We start from the raw sequence: 24297 nt of genomic DNA on the forward strand, positions 1-24297 counted from the left end.
TCCCTCCCATTTGGCCGATGGGTTCCTGTCCACCTCTGAGCTCTCAGAGGCCTCCGTGGGAGCATGGTGCCGGGTTGTTCCTTCTCTGAGAACTGTGGGCTCCAGGTCTGTGCTCCCCATTAAGACCCACCTGCTGGGCTCCTTAGCAAGCCACCAATGGGGAGGAAACCTCTGCCAGAACTTCCTTGAAATCTCGGCTCCAAAAGCTACTGCAGCTAAACTGGGGAGCAGCAGGTCTTTTACAGCTCCTCAGGCTTTGTACAAAATGGGAAAAATGTGTTACTGCTGCAGCCCAGGAAGTCTCACCATAGGTCGGAGGATATCCCAGCCTAATCTGCTCATTTTGTTTTTGATGACTTTCTGATAACACCTGGCTATTGTTCAAAATAGGGAAATTCAGAAAAGTGTGAAGAAAAAAATCAAGATCACCCATAATTCTATCAATAAGTGTAAATATACATGTAGGAGAAGAGTGAACAGAAACGTTGTGAGGGTGCTGTTTTTTCCTTTATTCTTTACAATGTGTAAATTTACACATACTGTGAACCAACTTGGGATGGGGCTGCATAAGTATTTCTATGTTGCTTTTTTCATTAAATTGTGAAGTCAAGGGGGTCATGCTGCTGGAGACCTCCATGCCTTCCACCCACGCAGAGGACAGCCAGGCCCTGGCCCCACTGACCCCCGGTCCCCCCTTCCCACCCACGTGTCTCTCCAGCCCCTCTGCCTCCTGTTCCTCCTTAGACACCCTGGGATCCCCCCTCTCCTCTCCTCCCCAGGTATCGGCAGGCCCCTTCCTTCCTCAGTGAGACTTTCGGGGCCTCCTAAAGGCAGAAGGACCCTGTGGGACTGCGCACCTTGGTCCTTGGTTAAAAACGGTCAGAAACAGCCTGCAAGCACTGGGCACCCCCAGTCACGTGTCCCCTGGAACCTCACCACCCTTGGTTTCCTAGAATAGGGGTCCCCAACCCCCAGGCTGCAGACCAGTACCGTCCCTTGGCCTGTTAGGAACCAGGCCACACAGCGGGAGGGCGGCCGAGCGAGCTACGCGTCATCTGCCGCTCCCCGTTGCGTTACCGCCTGAGCCATCCCCCCGCAACCCCCGGTCCATGGAAAGATTGTCTTCCATGAAACCGGCTCCTGGTGCCAAAATGGTTGGTGAGTGCGGCCCTAGAACGTGGAGTGTAAGTGGTGCCCTGTGCCCTCTCTTTTACTGGAAAACAACCTTTGTCTCCTTTAAATTTATCTTCAGGGGCATTACCACAGGTCCTTCAGGAACCCTGGAACTTCCAATCCAAGGCCTTTGGCTTTAGGACACACCCTGTGGAGGAGCCCATCGCTCCCGCTGCCTGTGGGCCTCGTCTGACTTGCACACGTTCTTAGCAAACAGTGGAGTTTTCTGTTTTCTTATTTTAGTTGGTATCAGACTCTCTCTGGAATCTTCCCTGTCGTGGGCCTCGATGCTGACAGGAGAGTGGGGTTGCTGGGCAGAGAAGGAACATCGCCCAGGGCTCAGGGGCTCAGGGCCAAGGGGGCGGCTGCGTTCCCGCAGGCAGGTGAGCGTCCAGGAGGGAGGGGCGCCTCAGAGCAGGGCTGAGCTGGCTGTCTGCAGGGCAGCTGGGCCATAGGCTGGCGACGGTGGTCTACTCTTCATGGGCAGTGCCTGGCAGCTGTCCAGCCCGGGGTGACGATGGCTGAAGTGAACACCTTTTCCTCCTCCCTGCTTTCATTTTTAGGCATCATCTCTTCCCAAATCCTTGTGTATAATTGAGCCTTTTTTGCAAGATGAGGCAGTTGTGTGCAGCTCAGGTATATGCCCGCGCTGGCCTTAGTGGATGGATGTTTCTTGTTTTAAACCTCAGGTACTGAAGAGCTGCCTCAGTTTGCCACTTCACTTTGGCAGCAAAACTGCAGGCTCACTCATCACCTCAGGCGCCTGGAGACAGAGGATGCTCGAGTGGGAACGAGGGTGGGTTCAGATGGAGGGGAGGCTGCTGCCCCTTGCTGGGTGGGTGGAGCCACAGGGGGCTTCCCAGTGGCTGGGGGCGATTGCCTTGTGGTTCCATCACACCCTCAGGGCCCCTGGCCTTGCTCCCCACTGTGTGAAATGTTAATTCTAAGGATGGGAACCAACCTCCTCCTGGGTGGAGGCCTCTCCCACAGAAGGTGCAGGACACATCCTCGAGTGGGTAGGTGCGTCTTGTGCCTGGTATTACAAATGTCTCATGTTTGGCATCCTGGTAAATAGAAGTTGGATTGTTAGCAGGCCCTCAAGGTCACCAGCACATGTTTGAAACAAAAGAAAGGGAAAAGAACCCATCCCCCCCGCCCCCCAACCAAACCTTGGTGACTGTAGCTGGTCCTCCCAGTGTGAGAATTTGCCTGACCTAATTTTGTGCCCCCTAAAAAGGTCTGATTTGTAAAGACACATTTGAATCTCCAAAATGTACCCAATCCCCTCCAAACTACCAAAAGCACAGATACCTCACTGGATATGTTGCTTTTATCCTAAAGATGTCCCAGGGCTGGACAAGTACTCCCATCCCGTGCATGAAGGGGAGTCTCAGTGGGTCCAGCGAGATGGAGAAGAAAGGTGTGAGCAGTGACCTGCACGCTTGGTATAGGTGCCTTTGTAGGGTATAGGTGCCTCCGTCCCGTGTGCTTGGCCACTGGTCATCACCAGGCCACCTGCGCTTGACCAGCTCGGCCAGCTATCTAGAGCCTTGGTCCTTGGGGCTCCAGCTGTGCCCCAGATACAGCTTTTGGGAGGGAGGAGGGGACCTGAGGCTCCGTCTCACTGTCCCGCGGACCGTTTAGTTGGTGAACAGCGGAGTGTTTTAAACCCAAGAAGCACGGATCAAAATGCCTGTCAGCTGTCTGCCTGCCCCTCTCAGCAAAGGGGGGCTCCTGCGGCGTGTCTTCACAGAAGCTTCGGGCAGGTAAAGGCCATTCCTCACCAGCTGCTGAGTGTGTGAAGCTCTGAGGAGTAATAGCCGCCTGCCAGCGTGGTGACCTTGCTGCCCTCAGCCCCCGGGTTGGGGGGGTGGATTAAAGGGAGTACCAGCAGAGCCGCCTTCCAGGGTCACGTGGATGCTTCACAGGGTGGGGGCTTCCGCTGTGAAGCTGGATCTCCCAAGAGCGACAGGGTCTCCGGGGGCTGTGGAAATGCAGAGATTTGGGCGCCACCCCAGGCCTGTTGAGCCAGAATCTGCGTCTTGAAAAGCTCCAGGGTGGCAGCACACACCGACGTGAAGCTGGATCTGAGCTGCTCCTGCGGCCGCCGCGCACCCCATCCCAGAACTGGCGGTGGGGCTCAGAGACGTTGTCTGTACCTCTGAGCCCTGTCCTCCGGCCCCTGAGTCCCCGGAAGGGAGGACACACAGCCCTCCCCAGGCTGCGGTCACAGCCCGTCGCTCCTGTGCAGATGTGTGGGGACCGGGGTCCTCCCTCTGGGTCAGGGCGGAGGGGTCGGTGTTCATACCTGTCCCCTGTTGTTTTTCTCAAAAACCGGTGGGCGCACCCCATCCGCTTGCTCTTATCCTTGATATCATCCCTGGCGTCATCCCCTATGTCTAGCTCTCCAGTCTTGCTCCTGTTTTGAAGGTTCCACCCACAGACATTCAGTCTAGAGTCCTCTGGACAGAACCAGTAGTCTGGTGACCTGCCTGCGCAGGTCTGGACGTGCGCATACCGCCTGTCCATGCCTGGATTTCCTGGTCCTGAAATTGCAGTTTCTGATACTGACTCAGCAAGGTCCCTGGGGACTAAGTGAGGGACTCCAGGGCTGCTGCTTTGGGGATGAATGGGGTTATTTGAGCCCAAGGATGTCGTCGGTGCCCTTATTTCTGTACAGAAGGCTGCCACGTGCAAGCAGGTTTAGACCAGGTTCTCGTGCCAATAAGCAAAGGCGTCGGCCTGATGCTTCCTGCTTCTGCTCTTCTGTTGCCCTGCAGGCAGGCACAGAACACGGGGCGCAGGAGGCCGGCCCTCCAGGAGTCAGAGGGCCCCAAAGGCTGTCGGGGGAGGGGGTTCGGCACTGGTTTGTTCTCTGAGCAGCACTGTTGAGGGAACAAATGAATAAAGCCTTAAAATAGAGCGAAACAGCTGAGCCTGATTGGAGGCAGGATTTCAAAGGAAATAATCCTGGATTTAGATCACACGTTTTGGGGCCTGGAGTGAGTTTTACAAAACCCCCCTGTGAAGGGCAGGAGTTTGTAGTGGAAATGCTGACAGCCCTGTGCCTGAGCCATCTGAAGGCGGCTGGACACCCAGTGCCTGTTATCGGCTTGGCCTGTGGACACAGAGCATCTCTCCCTCTCTCTGCGCAAATCCAGCAGCACTGTTTTTGTTAGGTTTTAACTCATTGAGACACTACCAGCTGCAACCCCTGGTCAGTATGCAAGTGAGAACCTCCAGGGCTGAGGGGCCCTACCTGGCCTGGCCCATGGCTCCAGGCTCATCTGAGAACACGGCACGGCTCCTGCACCAGGCGACCTGCAGATCCACGGCGGAGCCACATGGCCTTCACCTTCCTGCAGGGATCTCTCACCCATGAAGTTTCCCTCACACACACTTCCTCTCCTGCTCCCAGTAGAATCCAGTGTGTCCTTCCAGTCTCCCCCTATCCCCCGCCCCCAGTAAAGGCTTCAAACCCTTCTCCATACTGGCAGCCAGGACAGTGCCCCACTGCCAGCACTGAGCTCGTGCCCTGGTCTCTGCTCGTGCTTCCCTTGGACACTACTGTGCCCACCTGGCCTGCAGGTGTGTCCTGTCCCAGGAGGGCCCTCGTTCTGCCCCCTTCCCGGACCTCGCGGGCAGGGCTGTGCTGACAGCCAGAGGATTCTCCGCCTGGAGTCCGTTCAGTCTACGGTGGCTGCGTGCCGGGGAAGCTGTGTCCTGCCGGCACACGAGGCAGGGAGCACACGGGGGGCTGCTCCCACCCTCGTGTGCCTCGTGTCCCACCTGGGCATCCCCTCTGGTTTCCCAGGCAGCACAGCTCGGCCAAAGTGGGGAGGAGGGAGCAGCTCCCAGAAAACACAGCTTTTCAATAAAATGCCCAGATGCCACCCAGCCTTTGCTGTGTTTTCTCGGCACAGATAAGCCTGGAGCCGTGGGGCCAGGCTGTTGGACCCGCCGTTGTAAGGTTCCAGAAGCTTGAACACGCTGGTGGCTTTGAGGCACAAGTAGAAGGCTGGACGTGGGGCATGGCCACTGTTCACCTACACTTCCCCTCTCCCCTCTCTCCTTAGCTCAACGACGCCGCCAAGCAGCTGATAGAGATGGACAAGCTCGGCCCGGCCTCAGCGTCCAGCTGCCTCGCCTCCTTGCCCTCTGACCCTGGTGCGGTGGCCAGCGTGGCTCCGGTCCCCACTTCAGGCAGCACGGGGGCGGTCAGCGCCTTCCAGCGGCGTGTAGACAGCAAGAAGAACGCCAAGAAGCGGCACTCCTTCACAGCGCTCAGCGTGACGCACAAGTCCGCACAGGCTACTGGCCACAGGCGCTCCATGGAGATCAGCGCCCCCGTGCTGATCAGCTCCAGCGACCCCCGGGCCGCGGCCAGGATTGGGGACCTGGCACACCTGTCCCGCAGTGCTCCCGCCCAGGTAACGTGGCAGGCATGTGTCCCCAGGGCTGAGGCTCCCTCCTCAGCTCCACCAGTTCCCCATCCCCTGGTCCCTGGGCAGGAGTGAGGGACCCAGGCAGCAGTGCCTTTTGGAGTCCTCAGGGCCCCCCAAGCTCTGGTGGGAGGTGTGTCTTGGTCTCAGCCAGCATTCAGATGGCCCAGGTGCATGTGAGGTGCTTCTCAAGGCCCCGTGACTCAGCCTGTGAAGGCCCCACCCAGTCCTCCCTCAGCTCTCTGTTGCAGGAGCAGGTCTGGGTTAGCATATCCTATGTCTTCAGCATCTCGTGACACTGGCTGACGTGCTCCCTGTCGACAGAACCAGAAGTGACCATGTGTTTACAGAGCCTTTCTGTGTGGGAGAGGGCACTGGCTCCATCCACCAGGGAAGCCAAGGGGGTCCTTGCTCTCAGCCAACCAGACAAGGCGGCCCTGGAGCTAGGCTGTTACCGAGTCCAGGCCGGTTCTGCTCGCTGCACAATAGGCCAGTCAATACAGAGACGAAGTGTTGGGGCCAGTAATAGATATGACCGGGCCCTGGGACCCCTGGTCCTGCAGTTACACTTGAAGTGAAAGTTGTGACCAGGCTAGGACTTTCGTGAGCATTGTCAGGGTGAGAGGTGAAGGGAAGCATTTTGCAACCCTTCTCCAGACCCATTTAATCCAACTGTCGGGAGGCGGGGTGGTGCTGAGCACCTGTGGGTTACGGGTGAGCCACCAGGGCTGCGAACGGCAGGTGCCAGCGTGGGTCTATGGTTGTGGGCGTGACCCAGAGGCCAACCTGCGCTGCCTCTGCCCCCAGTACTAACTTCGGAAACTGCATCCTCAGACTCACTCCAGCTCCCTGCCTCTAGCTCCCCCGGGTCCTATGGTAACGTTCACCTTCACCCAGGTGCTCCCGGAGATGTCCTGGTGCCTCAGATGAGCTCCGAGTACCTTAGCATGGCCCGAAAAGCCCTTCAGGCTTAGGCCCCCACCCCCGCCATCTTTCCAGCATCTCCGCCAGTCACTCCCTCCACCTGTGCGCCCACCCTGGCCCGGCTCCACTGCCCCCTCTCCGAGACCGCGCATCTGAGGATGTTCCTGCTCCTCCCCCCATCCCTCCTCCAGCCTCGCCCCCACGTGACAGGGATGCTCCCTGCTTGCACCTGCCCCCCAATCTGTCCACCACCCTGGGCCTGCAGGGCTTTCCCTCACCTCTGTCGTGGGCTGTGTTGTCTTTGTCACTTATATTCGTGGCTGCCCCCCCGCACCCCTGGACTCAGAGGTCCTGGGCAGGAACGGGGTGTCATTCACTCTGTGTCCTGTGTCCCGGTCCTGACCCCCACCTAGTCATTTCCTCGGGGGGTGGGGGCGTGGGACCCGAGTCAGCCTTGCTGCATTCTGAATTGTCTGCACGTGAAACAGCGTGCCTTCAGAGATGTCACGAGATCCCCCCCAACCCCCGTGACGGCTCCACAGGCTCGGGGGCCACACTGCTGGCTGCTAAGAGGACGCAGCTGTGAGGTGACCCGCTGAGGAGCTCCCAGGGGAGCGAGGCTGAACTGAGCCTCAGCCGCCAGCTCTGCTCACACTCGACCCTTATGAATTATCCCTCCCTGCCATTCGGAGAGGTCAGAGGTCGGCCGAGGTCCTTGTAAACAGCGAGAGTCATGGGTCACGTTGCTGCTGGGGGAGGGAGGGTTATCAGGAGGCGACACAGAAAGAGGCTGTCCAGGCTGACTCTGTTGCTCAGAGTCCCGACGTTTGCTTGCTGAGGTTGAGGGTCAAAGCAGATAATTGCCCACATCTCAGAGCAACCTGACGTCAGGTGACCCAGATCGACTCCCTGCTGCCTGGGAAGCCCCAGTGGGTACGTGGAGCTCCTGGGCCAGGCAGCGTGGGTCCGGTTATACACTGGGACGGGCAGTCCCTACCCTCCAGGCCTGCTTCCCGCGCACACCCCATGTCCACCACAGGCAGCGGAGCAAGGGCACCCTCACCCCGGACACCAGCAGATGCGCAGGCCTAGCCTGCCCGCCACCTGTTTGGTAGATAGAAGCCTTGCTGGGATACAGCCACACTTGCTGACTTGCACATCATCTGCCCAGCTGTTTTCAGGACATGACAGAGGAGCTGAGAGTTGTGAAGAAACCACGTGACCTGCAGAGGCTAAAATTCATACCACCCAGCCTTGTGCGGGGAGCTGGCCCAGCCCTGGTCGGCAGTGTCCCCATGGCCACGGCAGGGGTGGGATGTGGCTGCCAGTGCACTGGCTCCCACAGGCTCCCATGTGGAGGTGACACATGCCACCTCTGCTTGTGTTCAGTGGCCAAAGCAAGTCCTCCAGCCCGGCTCTGCTCGGGTGGGGGTGGAGAGTGGAGTCCAGGGTGCCCAGGAGGTGCCTGAGTGTCTGAGAAGAGCCCACAGCACCGTTTTCCTGGAGGCTCCATGTTATCTGTAAGTTTTAACTGCTTAACACAGAGGCCGGCAGCCTCAGAGAGCAGAGGTGACCCACAGAAACCGAAGCCGGCATTTCTGTGCCTGTTGTGCGAGGGCGGCCGTGGGGGAGACCTGCACCCAGCAGGCGCTGGCCTCGTCTAGCCAACGGCAGGCTCTCACCAGATGAGGTGTTTCTCAGCTTCAGAGAGACCGTGGCTTACAGACCAGCTTCAAATAAGCAAACAAACTCTTGAGATCAGGAAGATACGCTTTAAAAATCAGTGGAAGGGGGCGTGTTTGAATTCAGCGGCGAGAACATTGAAAGGGAGCCTTTCTCTAGCATCTGAGGAGTGAGTTGGAAGAGTCTTCCTGGAAGCTTCAGCGCAGCCACCTGTGGCGGGGCGGAGGTGGGGAGCTGCAGCCCCTCTAGCCGCCTCCTCCTGTCTCGGCCCCAGGACGGGCTCTAAGCAGAGGAGGCGTGGGGACCCACGGGCTGGGCTCCCCGCTGTCAGCCCAGCCTCCAGTCTCCTGGGCCCGCTGCCGGCGGGGAGCCTGGGCTTGTGTTTAGCATTTTCAGAAAATTACAAATTTAATTCTGTGCCTTGTAAGGAGCAAACAAAACAGAACCAAACAAAAAAACCAAGTGAGCATGAGGAGAATAAACCATCTCATCCTTGAGGATGTTGCACAAGAAGAGCTTTCCCTACAGACGCGGGCAGTGCCGTCCCGACTCACTGGCTGCGGGGAAGAGAACACTGGTTGCCCGGCCCGGGCTTCTTGTCCACGGCGTCAGGTGCTGACCGTGTCTGTTCTGCTGCAATGATGAGGCAGGAACCGCATGGGAAAGTTTCCGCTGGGCCCCAGGCCATCGCCAGTGGATGAGGAAGGGACCCCTGGGCCTGGTGGGTTGCCCGTCCCTCCATCCCCTCTCTTGTTGGGTGAGCTCTTGGGTAAAGGAGCAGCCCTGGCAGATGCAGGAGGGCTCTCGGTGGATCCCAGCCCCTGGGACCCCAGCCTCACCAGGCGACAAGACCACAGCTCAGGGCCCAGAGGCAGAGCCGGGAGCATGTGGAGCAGCACAGCGAGAGGCCGCGGCCTGTGGGAGGCAGGAGGTGGGCCTGCGGTGGAAGAAGACGAGCGAAGACGAGGCCAGAAGGGCCAGCGGGCACTTGAGGCTGACCCCACGTCTCCTGCAGGCCCCACTGCAGAGGCTCTTGGTTCGTGGATGGGGACAATGAGGAAGCTCAGAACCCTCTCTGCCTCCCCTGACTCCCCAGCCACCTCATCCCCCTCCTCCTGCCCAGCCCAGCCCCTCCCCGGCCCGTCCTGTGGACCACTGTGCAGGTGGGGGCCGCACATCCAGGCCCCGTAGCCACGGTCCTCACCACAGCTGCCACCACCGGCCAGTGGCCCAGGAGCTTGGCTGAGTTGGAAGCTGTGCTATACCCTCTGTGCCCACAGGGACCCTCCACATGGGGGCTCTCGGATGCATGGATGGACGGACAGACACACAGAACGGTGCTGAGGGTCCTTGAGTCCCGTCCCTCCTGCAGCCTCTCACTCCGTAGGAGGCACCTTCTATTAGAAGGCAGGTGACAGGTCGTTGGGGGTATGAAAATCGTGCATTTTATGGAAAGCCAAGAGAGATGCCTTCATCTGTGGACACACGCGGAGGGGGGTTCGCAGTAGCTACTGGCACCTTCCTGTGGCCAAAGACCACCAAGCAAGTGGACTCTGCGGGCAAGCAGAGCGTGGAGACTGCCTGTGATCTTCTTGGTGGAAAAAGGCTCCACCTGTTGGTTCAAAGTCAAACCTCACGATGCCGGATATGTAAGCAGTAAGTCCTGTAACCTCCTCCCCCCGGCCCCTACCTGTTAGCACTTTGAGGTTTTCATCCCCTGAATGGAGCGGGTCTGTGGGTGCTGTTCTCGCATAGCTCCACACTTTGGGGGCTGTTCCCCTCCATAATGACCCGAGGAGGCCTGCCCAGCTTTTGGCACAGCTGGGGCTGTTTGGTCGCCACTGCTGGCCCAGTGGGACGAGGGCAGAGCCTGGAGGCTCGTCCTCCTGCTGCAGGTGACACCGCAGGTGGGTTGGCCAACTTCTCAGCATCCTGGACTCTACGGCCAACTTCTCAGCATCCTGGACTCTGCGGCCGCGTGGTCTCTGTTGCAGCTGCCCACGTGGGTAAGAGCAGCTGGGCGCCAGGAAAAGCTTAATTATAAATGCAGGGGCAGCAGTGGCCAGATGTGACCTCGGGAGAGTCTGCCGACCCTGAGCAGACCTGGAGTCAGCAGCTCAGGGGCTGAGTCAATAGTTTGTGGCCCGAATGGGGGCCCCTTGAGGTGAGCTTGGGTTCCTGGCAGCCTCTGTCTCAGGTGGCCAGCCAGTTTCCCGGGGATAGTGGAGAGAATCAGGGACACTCTGTTGGCACAGAGCAACTGGCTCCCTCTCCCAGGACAGACTGTCTCCTTCAGATTCCTTGGCCTCTGACCTCGAGCTGCCAGCACAAGCTCTGCCAACCCAGGCCCTGCCCCACTGTCCTTAATGCCCACACCCCTGGCCCGTAGTCACCCTGGCCCTGCAGACTGTTGGCTGTTCTTTTTGGAACCAAGCAAAGAATCAAGCTGTAAATGTTTTATTCTAAAGCTTTCTTTAAGAAGCATGTTCCTAAGACCCTGGTTTACACCCTGTGTTGCGGAGTGGTAGCGTGTGATGAATCAACTATGCCCGTTTCACGGCTCCTTAGGGTGATGACAGTGTTTTCTGGACACGTATTAAAAATTAAAGTGAGACCTTTCTTCTTAGAGTTTTGGTCTGTGTTAAGGAAAGTGACACGGAGCCCCCTTTTAGCAGAGGGTGCAGCTTGCCAACCCACAAACCGTTTTCCCTTTTATTAATCCCAATAGGAAATAAAAAAACCAGTAGCCTCGTTCTCAGCTACTGCTCAGGGGCCCCGGTAAACGTAGTGGTGGGGCCTCCTGGCATCGGGTAACAACCTGACAGTGTAGAATCAGGGTCCGGGGCTGCTCGCCCTACACTCCTGTCAAATGCTTGTGGGCTATTTCTGAACAAGGCCTAAGGGATCACTGGAGTCGCCCACACTGTGGGGTCAGTGGCCCCAAGGTCTGAGCCGCCTGCGTCCTCACACTGTTGGCGGCTCCCCCAGGTCGGGCAGTGCTCACCTCCTAGACAGAGACCCAGCACGTCCATTACAAGTCACCTGAAAAGAACTCAACTCATCACAGGGGACCACCTTCCACGATGAGCTGGGGTGCCTATGCACCACACGTGCACAGGGCTGGGCCAGGTCCAGAGGGAGGGAGGGAGGGCAAAGGTGTCTCCAGGAGGCAGGAAGAGTCTGTCCCTGGCTGTGTTCCCAATTATTTTTATCTGAAAGCAGCTAGAACCCTCTCTTTCCTCCTTCATCCCTGCCCAATTCCCTCACTCCTGCCAAGACTTCACTAATCCCTTAAGGCCCAGAGTCATTTAAAAGTAAGCCATTAAAAATCAAAGTGGAATCAGCCTGGGTCTTCAGCTAGGAGGAAACAGGCCCCAGTTCCAGTGGGAATCCTGTCCTACATGGTCACAGATGGGGGCGTGGGGCACAAGACACCCCAGCGCTGCACTGAATGACCTCAGATGGACTTTTCACATCCCACACCGTGTGTCCTAGGAGTGATGCGTTCGGGTGTGGCCGTGCCTCAGGTCAGTGCCGTCCTCCTAGGGCTGGGCTGCTGCACCCTGGAGACCCATGCGCGCCTGGTGCTTACGAGCCCTTACTCCCAAGAGGAGGCCCCCTGTGCCATGATGCCCCCAGGAGCCAGCGCACGGCTGCCTCCCGGGCTCCTGGAGGGACTGCCATCTCAGCAGCCACGTCCTGCTCTGCTGGGCCCGTGTCCTCGGCTGCTCGCAGCTCAGCTGCTTGTGGGGGACACTCCTCCACCCTCTGTCGACAGGAACAGAGATGAATGGAACTCGGAGGAGGATGGACGGGACCCTGCCCCACTGGGAAGTCACAGCTGGGACTCCCACCACTGGCACAATATCCCGAAGGGCCTACATCTGGGCTCCACACGGCGCAGGGAAAAGTCGGAGCCCTGGGCTCAGTGGGCAGAGTTTTAGATGGTCTCCATCTTGACCTTGACCTTGGGGAAAGTGGTTGTCAGAGGTGCGACCTCTTGCCGCTGTTCCACCCCTAATGGAGGGTGCGCCATGAAATCCTCAGGTTTCAGCTGAGGGCCAGGTTTCCCACAAAGCCTTCAGAATGGCTTCCCTGTGGCTCCAGTGGGGCAGCCTCGTCACCCCAGTGCTGGGTGAGCGCCCCAGTCTTCCCAGGCCCCCACACCTGTCATACAGAGTTGACGGGGGCGGGTCTGGAGGCCCAGTGCTGCAGCCCCGCCCACAGCCACAGCCGGGTTCTCCCTGTGCCTGGGAAGCAGAAACCAGCCTCCTCTGCTCAAGTCACCTCCCTGAGATCGCAGACCATGTCTGTGCCTCTGGCTCAGGTGGTTGGCAGATGCCACCTGCCTGCGCCTTATCAGTGAGCCGGGAGAGCTCTTCGCTTGCTCAAGGGGAGCCTTGGGCCTGGGTGCTGGCACCCTGGCTGCGAAGCCCTCCATTCCTGGGGGTGGGTGTGGCCAGCGAGCAGGAGACCTGGAGTGTCTGGGCAGAAGGGGTGTCCCCTCCTTCCTGGACGCACGGCGTCCACGCGGCAGCTGCAGGGACAGGTCTGAGGAGGGCTGGGTCCCTCTCCCAGGTGCCAAAGCTCAGGGGGAAGACCCCGGGGAAGTCAGTGACCGGGGGACATGGGATGGCATTCTGTGTGGGTATTGCACATTCTCTCTGGCTGGTGCTCCACGTCCTGACAAGGAGAAGTGGTTCTGACATCTGTCAGAGGGGCTGTGGACAAGCTGCGGTCCCGGCACCTGTTGTGATCCCAGGGGAGGGGGTGGTCGGGAGGCTGCGGCAGAGACCAGCGGCCACTCAGGGTCAGAACTGGTCAGCGATGGACGAGAACGCTCCTCCCCCCAGCAAGAAGGCGGTGAGGCAGATGGTTCTGTGTGGGTTGTCCTGCCACCCTGGCCTGTTCCAGGTGCTCCTCTGACTTCCGCTTCAGTGCCCTTCGTGCCCTGAGGACCCACACATGGTGACAGGTCACCTTCCCTGCCTGCCCACAGCCAAGGCACCAGCAGCTCCTGAGGGCTCTGTCCAAGGCTGCCTAGCCACCTATTCATCTGAGTCCCATTTCCACAGGGACCTGCCCTTTGGGGGACCTCCAGGGAGGGAGGAGACCCCGACTGCCTCAGCTTTGAGGCACCCCAGCGTGTCCCCATCTGGGTTAGTTTCCTGGAGCTGCTGTAACAAACCGGGTAGCTCTGAGCAGCAGGCAGTATGCGTTCAGTGTTCTGGAGGCCAGAGGTCCAAAGTCAAGTTGTCAGTGGATTGGCTCCTTATGGGGCTGACGGAGACCCCACCCAGGCCCCTCCAGTGTCTGCTGGCTGCCAGCATCCCCACCTCCTTGACTTGCAGACATGTTGCCCCAGTGTCTGCTCACAACCTTCTCCCCTCTGGTGTCTCTATTCTTCTTTTCTGTCTCGTGGGATAATCTCATCTCAGGATCCTTGCCTTATATTACCCCTGCAAAGACCTCAATTCCAAATAAGGTCACCTTCACAGGCGCCAGGGATATGACTTTATACATCTTTGGGGGTCAGCGTTCAACTCTCTGTGCCACCCAGTACTCTGAACAGGAAGACAGAGTGCCACCTGGGGAGGGCAGAGCCAGTGTGTGGTGAGAGGACTCGGGGGATGATGCCCTCGCAGGCCGAGTCTACAGGGTTCCCTAAGGATGGCCCAGGACCATCTTGCAGCCCAGAGCCTGCTGCTTGGCCCTCAGCAGCTCACCAGGCACCTGACACTGGGCAGGAACCACTTGCAAGGGGGCTGTCCCTCCGTCGTCTCACAGAATAGACCCTGGAAACCTCAAGTGCCTCGGGTCAGACAGGAGATGCTGTGCTTTACATCCTGGCACCCTCTAGTCGCCCTCGGTCTGCTGCCAAAGGACCCATCTTCTTTAGCTTTTGGAGATACAGTTCTTAAATAAGCTCACATATTATAGCGTGAAAGGTTTTGTCTGGATTTTCTTGGACAAACACAGGAGTAATTAATTCAAGTCCTGAGAATAAAGGCAGACCGCCCCCACTGCCTCCTTCCTTGATGGACACAGCATGGCGCTGTCCAATCCAGATGCAGGCCGCAGCAGTTTCCTGAGCTGGTGCGGGAGGGATGGGGGTCCCTGGCCACCAGGCTCCCTCCACCGGGCCAAAGGACTGTTGTTAACCCTGGGAAATGGAACCTGGCCCCCGTGGAGGCCACGGGGTCAGACAACCTAGGCGGCCAGATGCCCGAGACTCCACTCTGACTGCCCCCTCCCCTCAGAGCCTGTGGTCCACTCACTGTCTCTTCTTGTCTGTTTCCAGGATGCCTCGGCCAGATCCACCCCAGTGGCTGAACAGCAGGGCATGGCTCCCAAAGTCCAGCTGCCCCTCAACGTGTGAGCTGCCATTTATGCTTTTGGGGTCCCAGCCTTAAGTGCCTTCCTACCTTGGTAGTGTGTTCACGTGGGGTTTTCAAGTGTGTCACCCACTTGGTTCTGTGCTGCTCACAGGACTGCTGACGGGGTTGCGTGGAGAGCAGTCACTGCTCCTCTGCATTAGGTACGAGCAGGAGGGAGGTCCAGATATTTGATGACATTTTCACTGGCCACTCAGGAAAAGGCACCAGAAGCCCTGGAGGAGGTTGGCATGGGCCCCGTGGGGCAGAGGGGGGCCAGAAAAGCGGGCGTCACAAAGTGCCCACTGCCATCCAGCATGCAGCATCTGCATGTTATCCCCAAATCGAGCCAGATGAACTGTTACTGGGAAGTGAGATGCTTGTCTGTTTAGAGAACCTGCTCTTGTTAAATGACAGCTCCTAAAAGATGTGCTGTTTAAAATCGCCGTTTAAAGAGTGTTCTGAAGAATCACATTGCCGGCTGCTCTGTCACTTGGCAATGAGTTCAGTTATTTGAATGACCATTGAAGGTGGAGAATATGAATTTGGCAAACAATGTGGAAGGTAGGAAGTTCCCAAGGTCCAATATGGCCAGAGGGACACTTAGAACCCATGTAGCTGCTGGACAAAATGGATTTCAAGTGAATGATACCTTTGGAAAATGCAACTTTCCGGTCTTCAGAAGGATTCCTAGGAGGCGGTTATGCTCACTGGTACAGGCTCACCTTCTTCTTCGAGCGCAGGCCAAATGCTTTATCTGGCTGCAGATAGGAGGCCTTGAACATCCTGCTGTGACTGGGTTATTGTCACAACCAACTAAACCAAGGACATTGGTACTTACCTATCTTAGCGTAGCTGGGGATGTAGGTTAATAAGTGCTATCTCGATGTCTTTAGGCAAAAATTCGGGCCTCACCAACACTGGACAGAAGCGCTGTCTTCCAAGTAGGTCTCTGGATGAGCTCCGATGGTCTCCACTCAAACCTGGGATGGGGCACCCCGGGAAGGATGGGCAGTGGTCTTGTTCTTGAGAGCTGGGTGCAGGACTCTTTTCCCGAGGAAGCAGGTCTGGTCCACAGGAGATGATGTGGCCCTACTCTAGTTCCCCAAGTGCAAGGCAGGGACAGGAGAGCTCTTAAAGAATTCTTAAAGAATGAGCCCTGGGTTTTTCATCTTGGCATCCCCAGCAAGACACCTGGTGCTCAGGCTCTCATAGCTGTTACCTGTTCAGGGAAAGTCGGATCCTCCCCTCCTGGGCGCTGAGGGTCCTGGAGGCAGCCCAGAGCCCCTGCTCTTATACACCACATCAGCCACCCAAGGAGGCTGCTCTGCCTCAGAGACCCAGAAGGTAACCCAATTCCAGGGATATCACTCAACAAGGGTCATCAGCACATTCTGGAGGCCTCAGCCACCTACAGACCTTCCACATCACTGAGGGATTTTAAGTTTGGTGCAGAGTTTCGAGGGACTTCTTTCTCCCCCTGCCCCCGCTCCACCCTGGGGCATGAGGGGGTCAGTGTGGTCCCCTGTCCCCTGCCCACTCCCTCTGCCTTATGCCCAGAGCGTGGCTGTCCCTGTTTGGGTGGAGGTTTTCATTTGGTAACAGAAGAGAGTCAGATACATCTTTCAAAGGATGATAAGCATTTTGGCAGGAATGTGTCTGCTGGTCATGGTGGTCATCAGATGGATTGTGGCCAGCATGAGTGTAGTTGGCTACTGCAAGTGAAGTGTGCGTCCTGTGGCTGAATAGTTTGAAATCAGAGACACCATATCTCCAGCTTTGTTCTTGTTTCTCAGGATTGCTTTGGCTATTTGATGTCTTTTATGGTGTCAGCTGTAACTTCTTTTTCATTTCTGATTTTATTGGTTTGTTCTGGCTCTCTTTTCTTCTTGATAAACCTAGGTAAAAGTTTGAGAATTTTGTTTATCATTTCAAAGAACCAGCTCTTAGTTTCATTGATCATTTCTATTTTTTTTTAGTCTCTATTTCATTCATTTCTGCTCTGATATTTATTATTTCCTTCCTTCTACTAACATTGCCTTTTTTTTTTCTTTTTTCTAGTTCCTTTAGGTGTAAGGTTATATTATTTAGTTGAGATTTTTCTTGTTTCCTGAGGAAGGCTCATATCACCATAAACTTCCCTCTTAGATCTACTTTTGCTGCATCCTATAGATTTTGGATCATTGTGCTTCCATTTTTATTTGTTTCTAGGTATTTTTTAAATTTCTCCTTTGATTTTTTTCAATGGCCCATTCATGTTGTTTAATTTGCATGTTTTTGTGGTTTTCCCCAATTTTTCTTTTGATTAATTTCTGGCTTCACACACTTGGTTGGAGAAGATGCTTGATATAATTTCCACCTTCTTAAATTTATTGAGACCTGTTTTGTAAACTGACGTGATTAATCCTGGAGGATGTTCCATGTGTGCTTGAGAAGAATGTGTATATGCTGCTTTTGATGGAATATTCTGTATGTATCTATTAAGTCCATTCTTCTCCTGAGTTTGGTGAGCATTGTCATGACCATTGCTTTTAACTCTTTATCAGGTACATTTGCTTATCTCCATTTTATTTAGTTCTTTTTCTGAGGTTTTGTCTTGTTCTTTCAATTGGCACGTATTCTCTGTCTTCTCATTTTGCCTAATTCTCTGTGTTTGCTTCTATGTATTAGGTAAGTCAGCTACCTCTCCCAGTCTTGAAGGAGTGGCCTTATTAGGAGTTGTCCTGTGGGTGCCAGGCACTTGAGGGTCCCCTATGTGGGTTGGATGCACCCTCCTGTTGTCAGGGGGCTGCAGCTACTGCTAAGGCATGCTGGTAGGTGGGGCTGGTTTCGAAATGGCAATGGGCCCAGCCACAGTAGCTGCTGGGCACTGGAGGGCAGGGTTATTGCTTGGCTGGCTGTGAGGCCTAGCCAAGATGCAAGAGTGGGCAGGGCTTCATCAGGGCATGCCCAGGGACACCAACAGGTTAGATGGAGAATTCCAAAATTGTACCCACTAGGCCAGCATTAGCAAGGTAGCCTGCAATCACCAAAATGGCTCCTGCCAGTGACTCAGTCCCCATGGAGCTCCCCACCTGGTTCCTGCCTCTCTGACAGATGCTTCAGTGTTAGTAAGTGGCCTGTGCACTGTTCAGTCTGGTATTTTTGTGCTGATTTTGTAAGTCTGCACACGGGCCCACTGAGAGCAGGTTTTCCATTCCATGTGCTTCTGTAGTTTTCCTGGGTATTCTCTGTTGGTTTTCAGAGCTGGGTGTTTTGGGGTCTGGTCTCTCTGAGCAGCGCCTAGGGGTTGGGGGCTGCACATGGTGCTCGAATCCCTCACCCCTCAGGAAGAGACCCTTCCCCCATGGGCCCTCCTGACTTGATCATGGTGGCTGGGGAGGGGTTTTCCTGGGTGGGTCCAGCTCTCTGCCTCCCCTGCCTGTCCACCTGCCATCCTTCTACCCTTTGTGGTGGCAGCTCTGTTCATCCAGTGTTCAGATCCCTTTCTGAGGAAGTTGTCCCACATGTGGCTGTGGACTTGCTCTGTCCAAGGGAAGTGGTGAGTTCAGGACCTTCCTGTGCCGAACCCTTCCCTCAGCCAGTCTTGCTGGTTGGAAGTCAGCGAGCGGCATGTGTCTCGCTGACCTGAGCCTGTGCGGCCCTGGCAGCTAGAAGAGCAGGAGCAGACTTCTCAGGAGGAATGGAAAAGAATCTTAATTATTTCAGGAGGAATGAGCAAGCCATCATACGGAGGTGGAAGGGTGTGAAGTTAATGAAGGCACTAAAGTCCTTTAATCACTGCTTGATTGGATTCTGTAGACGATTAACAGCAAGTGAAGATCTTCTATGGGAAAGAGCAAGTAATACAGTGAGGGACAGCTGTTCCCAGCAGGCTGCTGTTCCCAGGATGCCAGGCTGGGCAGTCACAGCTGCCAGCGAGGGCACCACGGGAGGGGCCTGACATTCCCCTGCCTCACACTCACAGGGCTGCGTCTGCCTGGAGGAGGGAGTGCCTCTCCTGATGGGCACAAGAGCCCCTGCTGGCCACCAGGCGGCGGGGAAGAGGTGTTCAGAACCAGACGCTCCCACTCCTGCCTGAAATAGATACCTTCAGTACCAACCTCGTGTGCGAATCCGCAGAGGCGAATCCTGGGCCTGCTCTGCACGTGATGCAGGACGCCCTGCATCCTCTGTGGAGGCCTGAGCTGAGCTCAAGGCCTTTGGAAGGAGTGGAAAGGGAGGGTGGGGCCCTGGGAACCACGTGGGCACTGCCTGGTTCTCCCATTTCACAAGGCCCCAGCTGGGGCCCCCAGGCTCTGTGAGGACCGGCCCACAGCTCTGATGCCCTGGGCGCCCTCCAGCTTGCCCAGGCTGGTGACATGTGGTTCTGGCAGGTGCAGCAGAGGGGACAGGGTGGGCAGGGTTTCAGAGGATGCACCCTCCCCTGTGGCTGTACTGGGACCTGGACTGAGTGACCTGGTGCATGGCAGGGACCACAGAGCTGCAGGCATTGGGCTGGGACCCGGCCGTCCCTCTTGGGCTCAAGTGTGGTCCCTCCAGGGCATTTTCTTGAGTCACTTCAGAGGAAACAGATGCCGAATGACACATTCCCCAGCCAGTGCTGCCCCAGCATGAGCTGCACGCAGATGCGCAGGCCCCCAGTGCAGAAGGACGCCTGTGGGGCCGTCTGGCTCCCCCTCTGAGGCACCACAGGAACACATTTGGGAGGCACAGAGGTGTCTCAGGTGAAGTCAGATTTGTTTACATTCCACCCCCAGCAATACACACCGAGAGGCTACACTTGAAATATCGAGACTAAGGAGGGATTACCCCTTGAAGAACAAATTTGAAATAAAGATGAAGACAGCAAGGGTGTTACTGCCCTGGTGCCAGTCAGTGCAGGCCTCTCCACATGGAGCCCCTGCGTCCCAGCCTCACCTGCCCGGGCCTCTCCCCATCCTCCTGCAGTGCCCTGACAGGTCCCTGGGGCCACGGGATCCCCTGCCTCTAGCTCGCTGCATAAACACAGATTCTCCATCTTTTTGAGCCTCAGTTTGCTCAGCTGTGAAATGGCGGGTAGCTCAGCCTCAGAGCTCACGTGGGGCTTGGATGAGACCATGACAGATACCAGCTTCCCATCCTGCGCCCTTGTCCTGCCTCAGCCCACAGGATCCGAGGTGGGGGTGGGGCTCTGCACGCTGTCCCACAGGCCCCCAATGGCAGCTCCTCATAAACAAGGTAGAGCAGAGTTCTGACTCTGATGACTTGGAGGAGGAGGGCACATCGTCCCCTAGGGGTGAAGGCATCCTTGGAAGTGAACCCGTCTCTCCTGCATTGTTAGCGCCCAAAGGGCACCAAAATCACTGGGCATCTAATAAATAAATAGCTGAAACTGGGAAGGGAAAATCACTTCCCACTGACAAGACTCCAGGCGTCCCATGTGAGGAGGCAGGACAAAGAGTAAATCCAATCTGCCTGCAGACTCGCTCAGGGTGCGGCTCAGCCAAGCCTATGGTCCCGGAGGTTGGGTGGTGCTGGCATTCTACCCCCTGTCCCCGCAGGGCCCACACTGTGTCCAAGTTGGGCAAGTCGGGCGGCAGTTTCAGCCAAGTTCACCTCAGATGCCCGTTTTATGCCTTTATTACTTCACTAGGAACCATGCTGTGTTTCTCTGAAGTACAAATGGATTTTGAAAGAAGACTCTTCTGATTTAAAGGCTTAATCAAAATGACTGAGGCCCACGGTCTGAAGAATGCTCATTCTTATTGTGATGGGAGGACGCTGAGAAGTGAACACAGACCTTGTTTCCTAAATGTCTTGGGATCCCAGAGTGTTGAGTAAGACCATCAGCTCATCCTCGGAGACGTTACTCTGTCATATGATGGCCACTCCCAGGGTCACAGACGTGTACACGGATGGTTGGTCTTTACCACAGTTCCTAACATGCGCCTTACTTTTATTTTTTTCCCAAGCACTTTTATTGAGATAGAATTGACAAACAATAAACTGCATATATTTAAAATGTACAATTTGATTTTTTTTCTTATTAGTAATGTATATATGGCAATCCCAATGGCAATCCCAATCTCCTAATTCATTGCAACCCAAACCCCCACCCCCTGTGTTCCCCCCTCTGTGTCCATATATTTGTTCTCTACATCTGTCTCTATTTCTACCTTGCAAACCGGTTGATCTGTACCATTTTTCTAGATTACGCATATGTGTTAATATACGATATTTGTTTTTCTCTTTCTGACTTACTTCACTCTATATGACAGTCTCTAGGTCCATCCATGTCTCCACAAATGTCCCAATTTCATTCCTTTTTATTGCTAATATTCCATTGTATATATGTACCACATCTTCTTTATCCATTCATCTGTTGATGGACATTTAGGTTGCTTCCATGTTCTGGCTATTGTAAATAGTGCTGAAATGAACATTGGGGTGCATGTGTCTTTTTGAATTATGGTTTTCTCTGGGTATATGTCCAAGAGTGAGAATGCTGGATCATGTGGCAATTCTATTTCTAGTTTTTGAAGGAACCTCCATACTGTTCTCCATAGTGGCTGTATCAATTTACATTCCCACCAACAGTGCCGGAGGGTTCCCTTTTCTCCACACCCTCTCCAGCATTTATTGTTTGTTGATTTTCTGATGATGCCCATTTGAACCGGTGTGAGGTGATACCTCATTGTAGTGTTGATTGCAATTCTCTAATAATTAGTGATGTTGAGCAGCTTTTTATGTGCTTCTTGGTCATCTGTATGTCTTCTTTGGAGAAATGCCTATATAGGTCTTCTGCCCACTTTTTGATTGGGTTGTTTGTTTTTTTGATATTGAGCTGCATGAACTGTTTATATATTTTGGAGATTAATCCTTTATCTGCTGATTCATTTGCAAATGTTTTCTCCCATTCTGAGGGTTGTCTTTTCTTCTTGTTTATAGTTTCCTTTGTTGTGCAAAAGATTTTGTTTCATTAGGTCCCACTTGTTTATTTTTGTTTTTATTTCCATTACTCTAGGAGATGGGTCAAAAAAGTTCTTGCTGTGAATTTGTCAAAGAGTGTTCTTCCTATGTGTTCCTTTAAGAATTTTATAGTGTCTGGTCTTACATTTAGGTCTTTAATCCATTTTGAGTTTATTTTTGTGTATGGTGTTAGAGAGTGTTCTAATTTCATTCTTTGACATATAACTGTCCAGTTTTCCCAGCACCACTTATTGAAGAGGCTGTCTTTTCTCCATTGTATTTCCTTGCCTCCTTTGACATAGATTAGTTGACCATAGTTTATCTCTGGGCTTTCTATCCTATTTCATTGATCTATATTTCTGTTTTGGTGCCAGTTCCATATTTTCTTGATTACTGTAGCTTTGTAGTATAGTCTGAAGTCAAGGAGTCTGATTCCTTTAGCTCTGCTTTTTTCCCCCCTCAAGATTGCTTTGGCTATTTTGGGTCTTTTGTGTCACCATACAAATTTTAGGATTTTTTGTTCTAGTTCTGTAAAAATGCCATTGGTAATTTGATTGGGATTGCATTGAATATGTAAATTGCTTTGGGGAGTATAGTCATTTTCACAATGTTGATTCTTCCAATCCAAGAACATGGTATATCTCTCCATCTGTTTGTGTCATCTTTGATTTCTTTCATTAGTGTCTTACAGTTTTCTGAGTATAAGTCTTTTACCTCCTTGGTTAGATTTATTCCTAGGTATTTTATTCTTTTTGTTGCAATGGTGAATGGGATTGTTTCCTTAATTCCTCTTTCTGATCTTTCATTGTTAGTATATAGGAATGCAAGAGATTTCTGTGTGTTAATTTTCTATCCTGCAACTTTACCAAATTCACTGATTAGCTCCAGTAATCTTCTGGTGGCATCTTTAGGATTTTCTATGTATAGTATCATGTCATCTGCAAACAGTGACAGTTTTACTTCTTCTTTTCCAACTTGGATTCCTTTTATTTCTTTTTCTTCTCTGATTGCTGTGGCAAGGACTTCCAAAACTGTTGATTAGTAGTGGTGAGAGTGGACATCCTTGTCTTGTTCCTGATCTTAGAGAGGATGCTTTCAGTTTTTCACAATTGAGAATGATGTTTGCTGTGGGTTTGTCATATATGGCCTTTATTATGTTGAGGTAGGTTCCCTCTATGCCTACTTTTTTTTATCACAAATGAGTGTTGAATTTTGTCAAAAGCTTTTTCTGCATCTATCGAGATTATCATACATGGATTTTACCCTTCAATTTGTTACTATGGTTTATCACATTAATTGATTTGCATATATTGAAGAATCCTTGCATTCCAGGGATAAATCCCACTTGATCATGGTGTGTGATCCTTTTAGTGTGTTGTTGCATTCTGTTTGCTAGTTTGCATCTAAATTCATCAGTGATATTGGTCTGTAATTTTCTTTTTTTGTAGTATCTTTGTCTGGTTTTGGTATCAGGGTGAGAATAAGTTTGGGAGTGTTCCTTCCTCTGAAATTTTTTGGAAAAGTTTGAGAAAGATGGGCATTAGCTCTTCTCTAAATGTTTAATAGAATTCACCTGTGAAGCCATCTGGTCCTGGACTTTTGTTTGTTGGGAGATTTTTAATCACAGTTTCAATTTCATTACTTGTGATTGGTCTGTTCATATTTTCCATTTCTTCCTGATTCAGTCTTGGAAGGTTATACCTTTCTAAGAATCTGTCCATTTCCCTCCAAGTTGTCCATTTTATTGGCATATAGTTGCTTGCAGTAGTCTCTTTTGTTGCTTTTTATATCTGCAGTGTCCATTGTAACTTCTCCTGTTTCATTTCTAATTTTATTGATTTGGGTCCTCTCCCTCTTTTTCTTGATGAGTCTGACTAAAGGTTTATCAATTTTGTTTATCTTCTCAAAGAACCAGCTTTTAGTTTTATTGATCTTAACTATTGTTTTCTTTGTTTCTATTTAATTTATTTCTGCTCTGATCTTTTATTATTTCTTTCCTTCCACTAAATTTGGGTTTTGTTTCCTTTTCTTTCTCTAGTTTCTTTAGGTGTAAGGTTAGATTGTCCAGTTGGGATTTTTCTCGTTTCTTGAGGTAGGATTGTATTGCTATAAGCTTTCCTCTTAGAACTGCTTTTGCTGCATCCCATACGTTCTGGATTGTTGTGTTTTCATTGTGATTTGTCTCTAGGTATTTTTTGATTTCCTCTTTGATTTCTTCAGTGATCTCTTGGTTATTTAGTAGCATATTGTTTAGCTTCCATGTGTTTGTGATATTTTACAGTTTTTTCCCTGTAATTGATTTCTAATCTCATAGCGTTGTGGTCGGAAAAGATGCCTGATATGATTTCAATTTTCTTAAATTTACTAAGGCTTGATTTGTGACCCAAGATATGATCTGTCCTGGAGAATGTTCTGTGTGCACTTGAGAAGAAAGTGTAATCTGCTGTTTTCAGGTGGAATGTCCTATAAATATCAATTAAATCTATCTGGTCTATTGTGTCATTTAAAGCTTGTGTTTCCTTATTAATTTTCTGTCTGGATGATCTGTCCATTGGTGTAAGTGGGGTGTTAAAGTCCCCCACTATTATTGTGTTACTGTCGCTTTCCTCTCTTCTAATTGTTAGCATTTGCCTTATGTACTGAGGTGCTCCTATATTGGATACATATATATTTATAAATGTTATCTCCTCTTCTTGGATTGATCCCTCGATCTTTATGTGGTATCCTTTTTTGTCTCTTACAACATTCTT

The 24297-nt window shown here is 53.2% G+C and overlaps 1 protein-coding gene across 6 annotated transcripts in view; it reads left to right on the forward strand.

Annotated features, from left to right (window-relative positions):
* The window catches only part of SH3RF3 (SH3 domain containing ring finger 3), a 224441-nt gene that overhangs the window by 136329 nt on the left and 63815 nt on the right, over positions 1 to 24297 (forward strand). For all 6 annotated transcript variants that reach the window (XR_009054670.1, XM_057741557.1, XM_057741558.1 and 3 more), the window contains 2 exons: positions 5250 to 5603; positions 14524 to 14597. Coding sequence is in view for 5 of the 6 variants with exons in the window: in XM_057741557.1 (XP_057597540.1) it covers positions 5250 to 5603; positions 14524 to 14597 (428 nt within the window). In the remaining variant the exon portion in view is untranslated. The remainder of the gene's footprint in view (positions 1 to 5249; positions 5604 to 14523; positions 14598 to 24297) is intronic.

This window comes from Hippopotamus amphibius, chromosome 7, assembly GCF_030028045.1.
Source record: "Hippopotamus amphibius kiboko isolate mHipAmp2 chromosome 7, mHipAmp2.hap2, whole genome shotgun sequence".
Lineage (NCBI taxonomy): Eukaryota > Metazoa > Chordata > Mammalia > Artiodactyla > Hippopotamidae > Hippopotamus > Hippopotamus amphibius.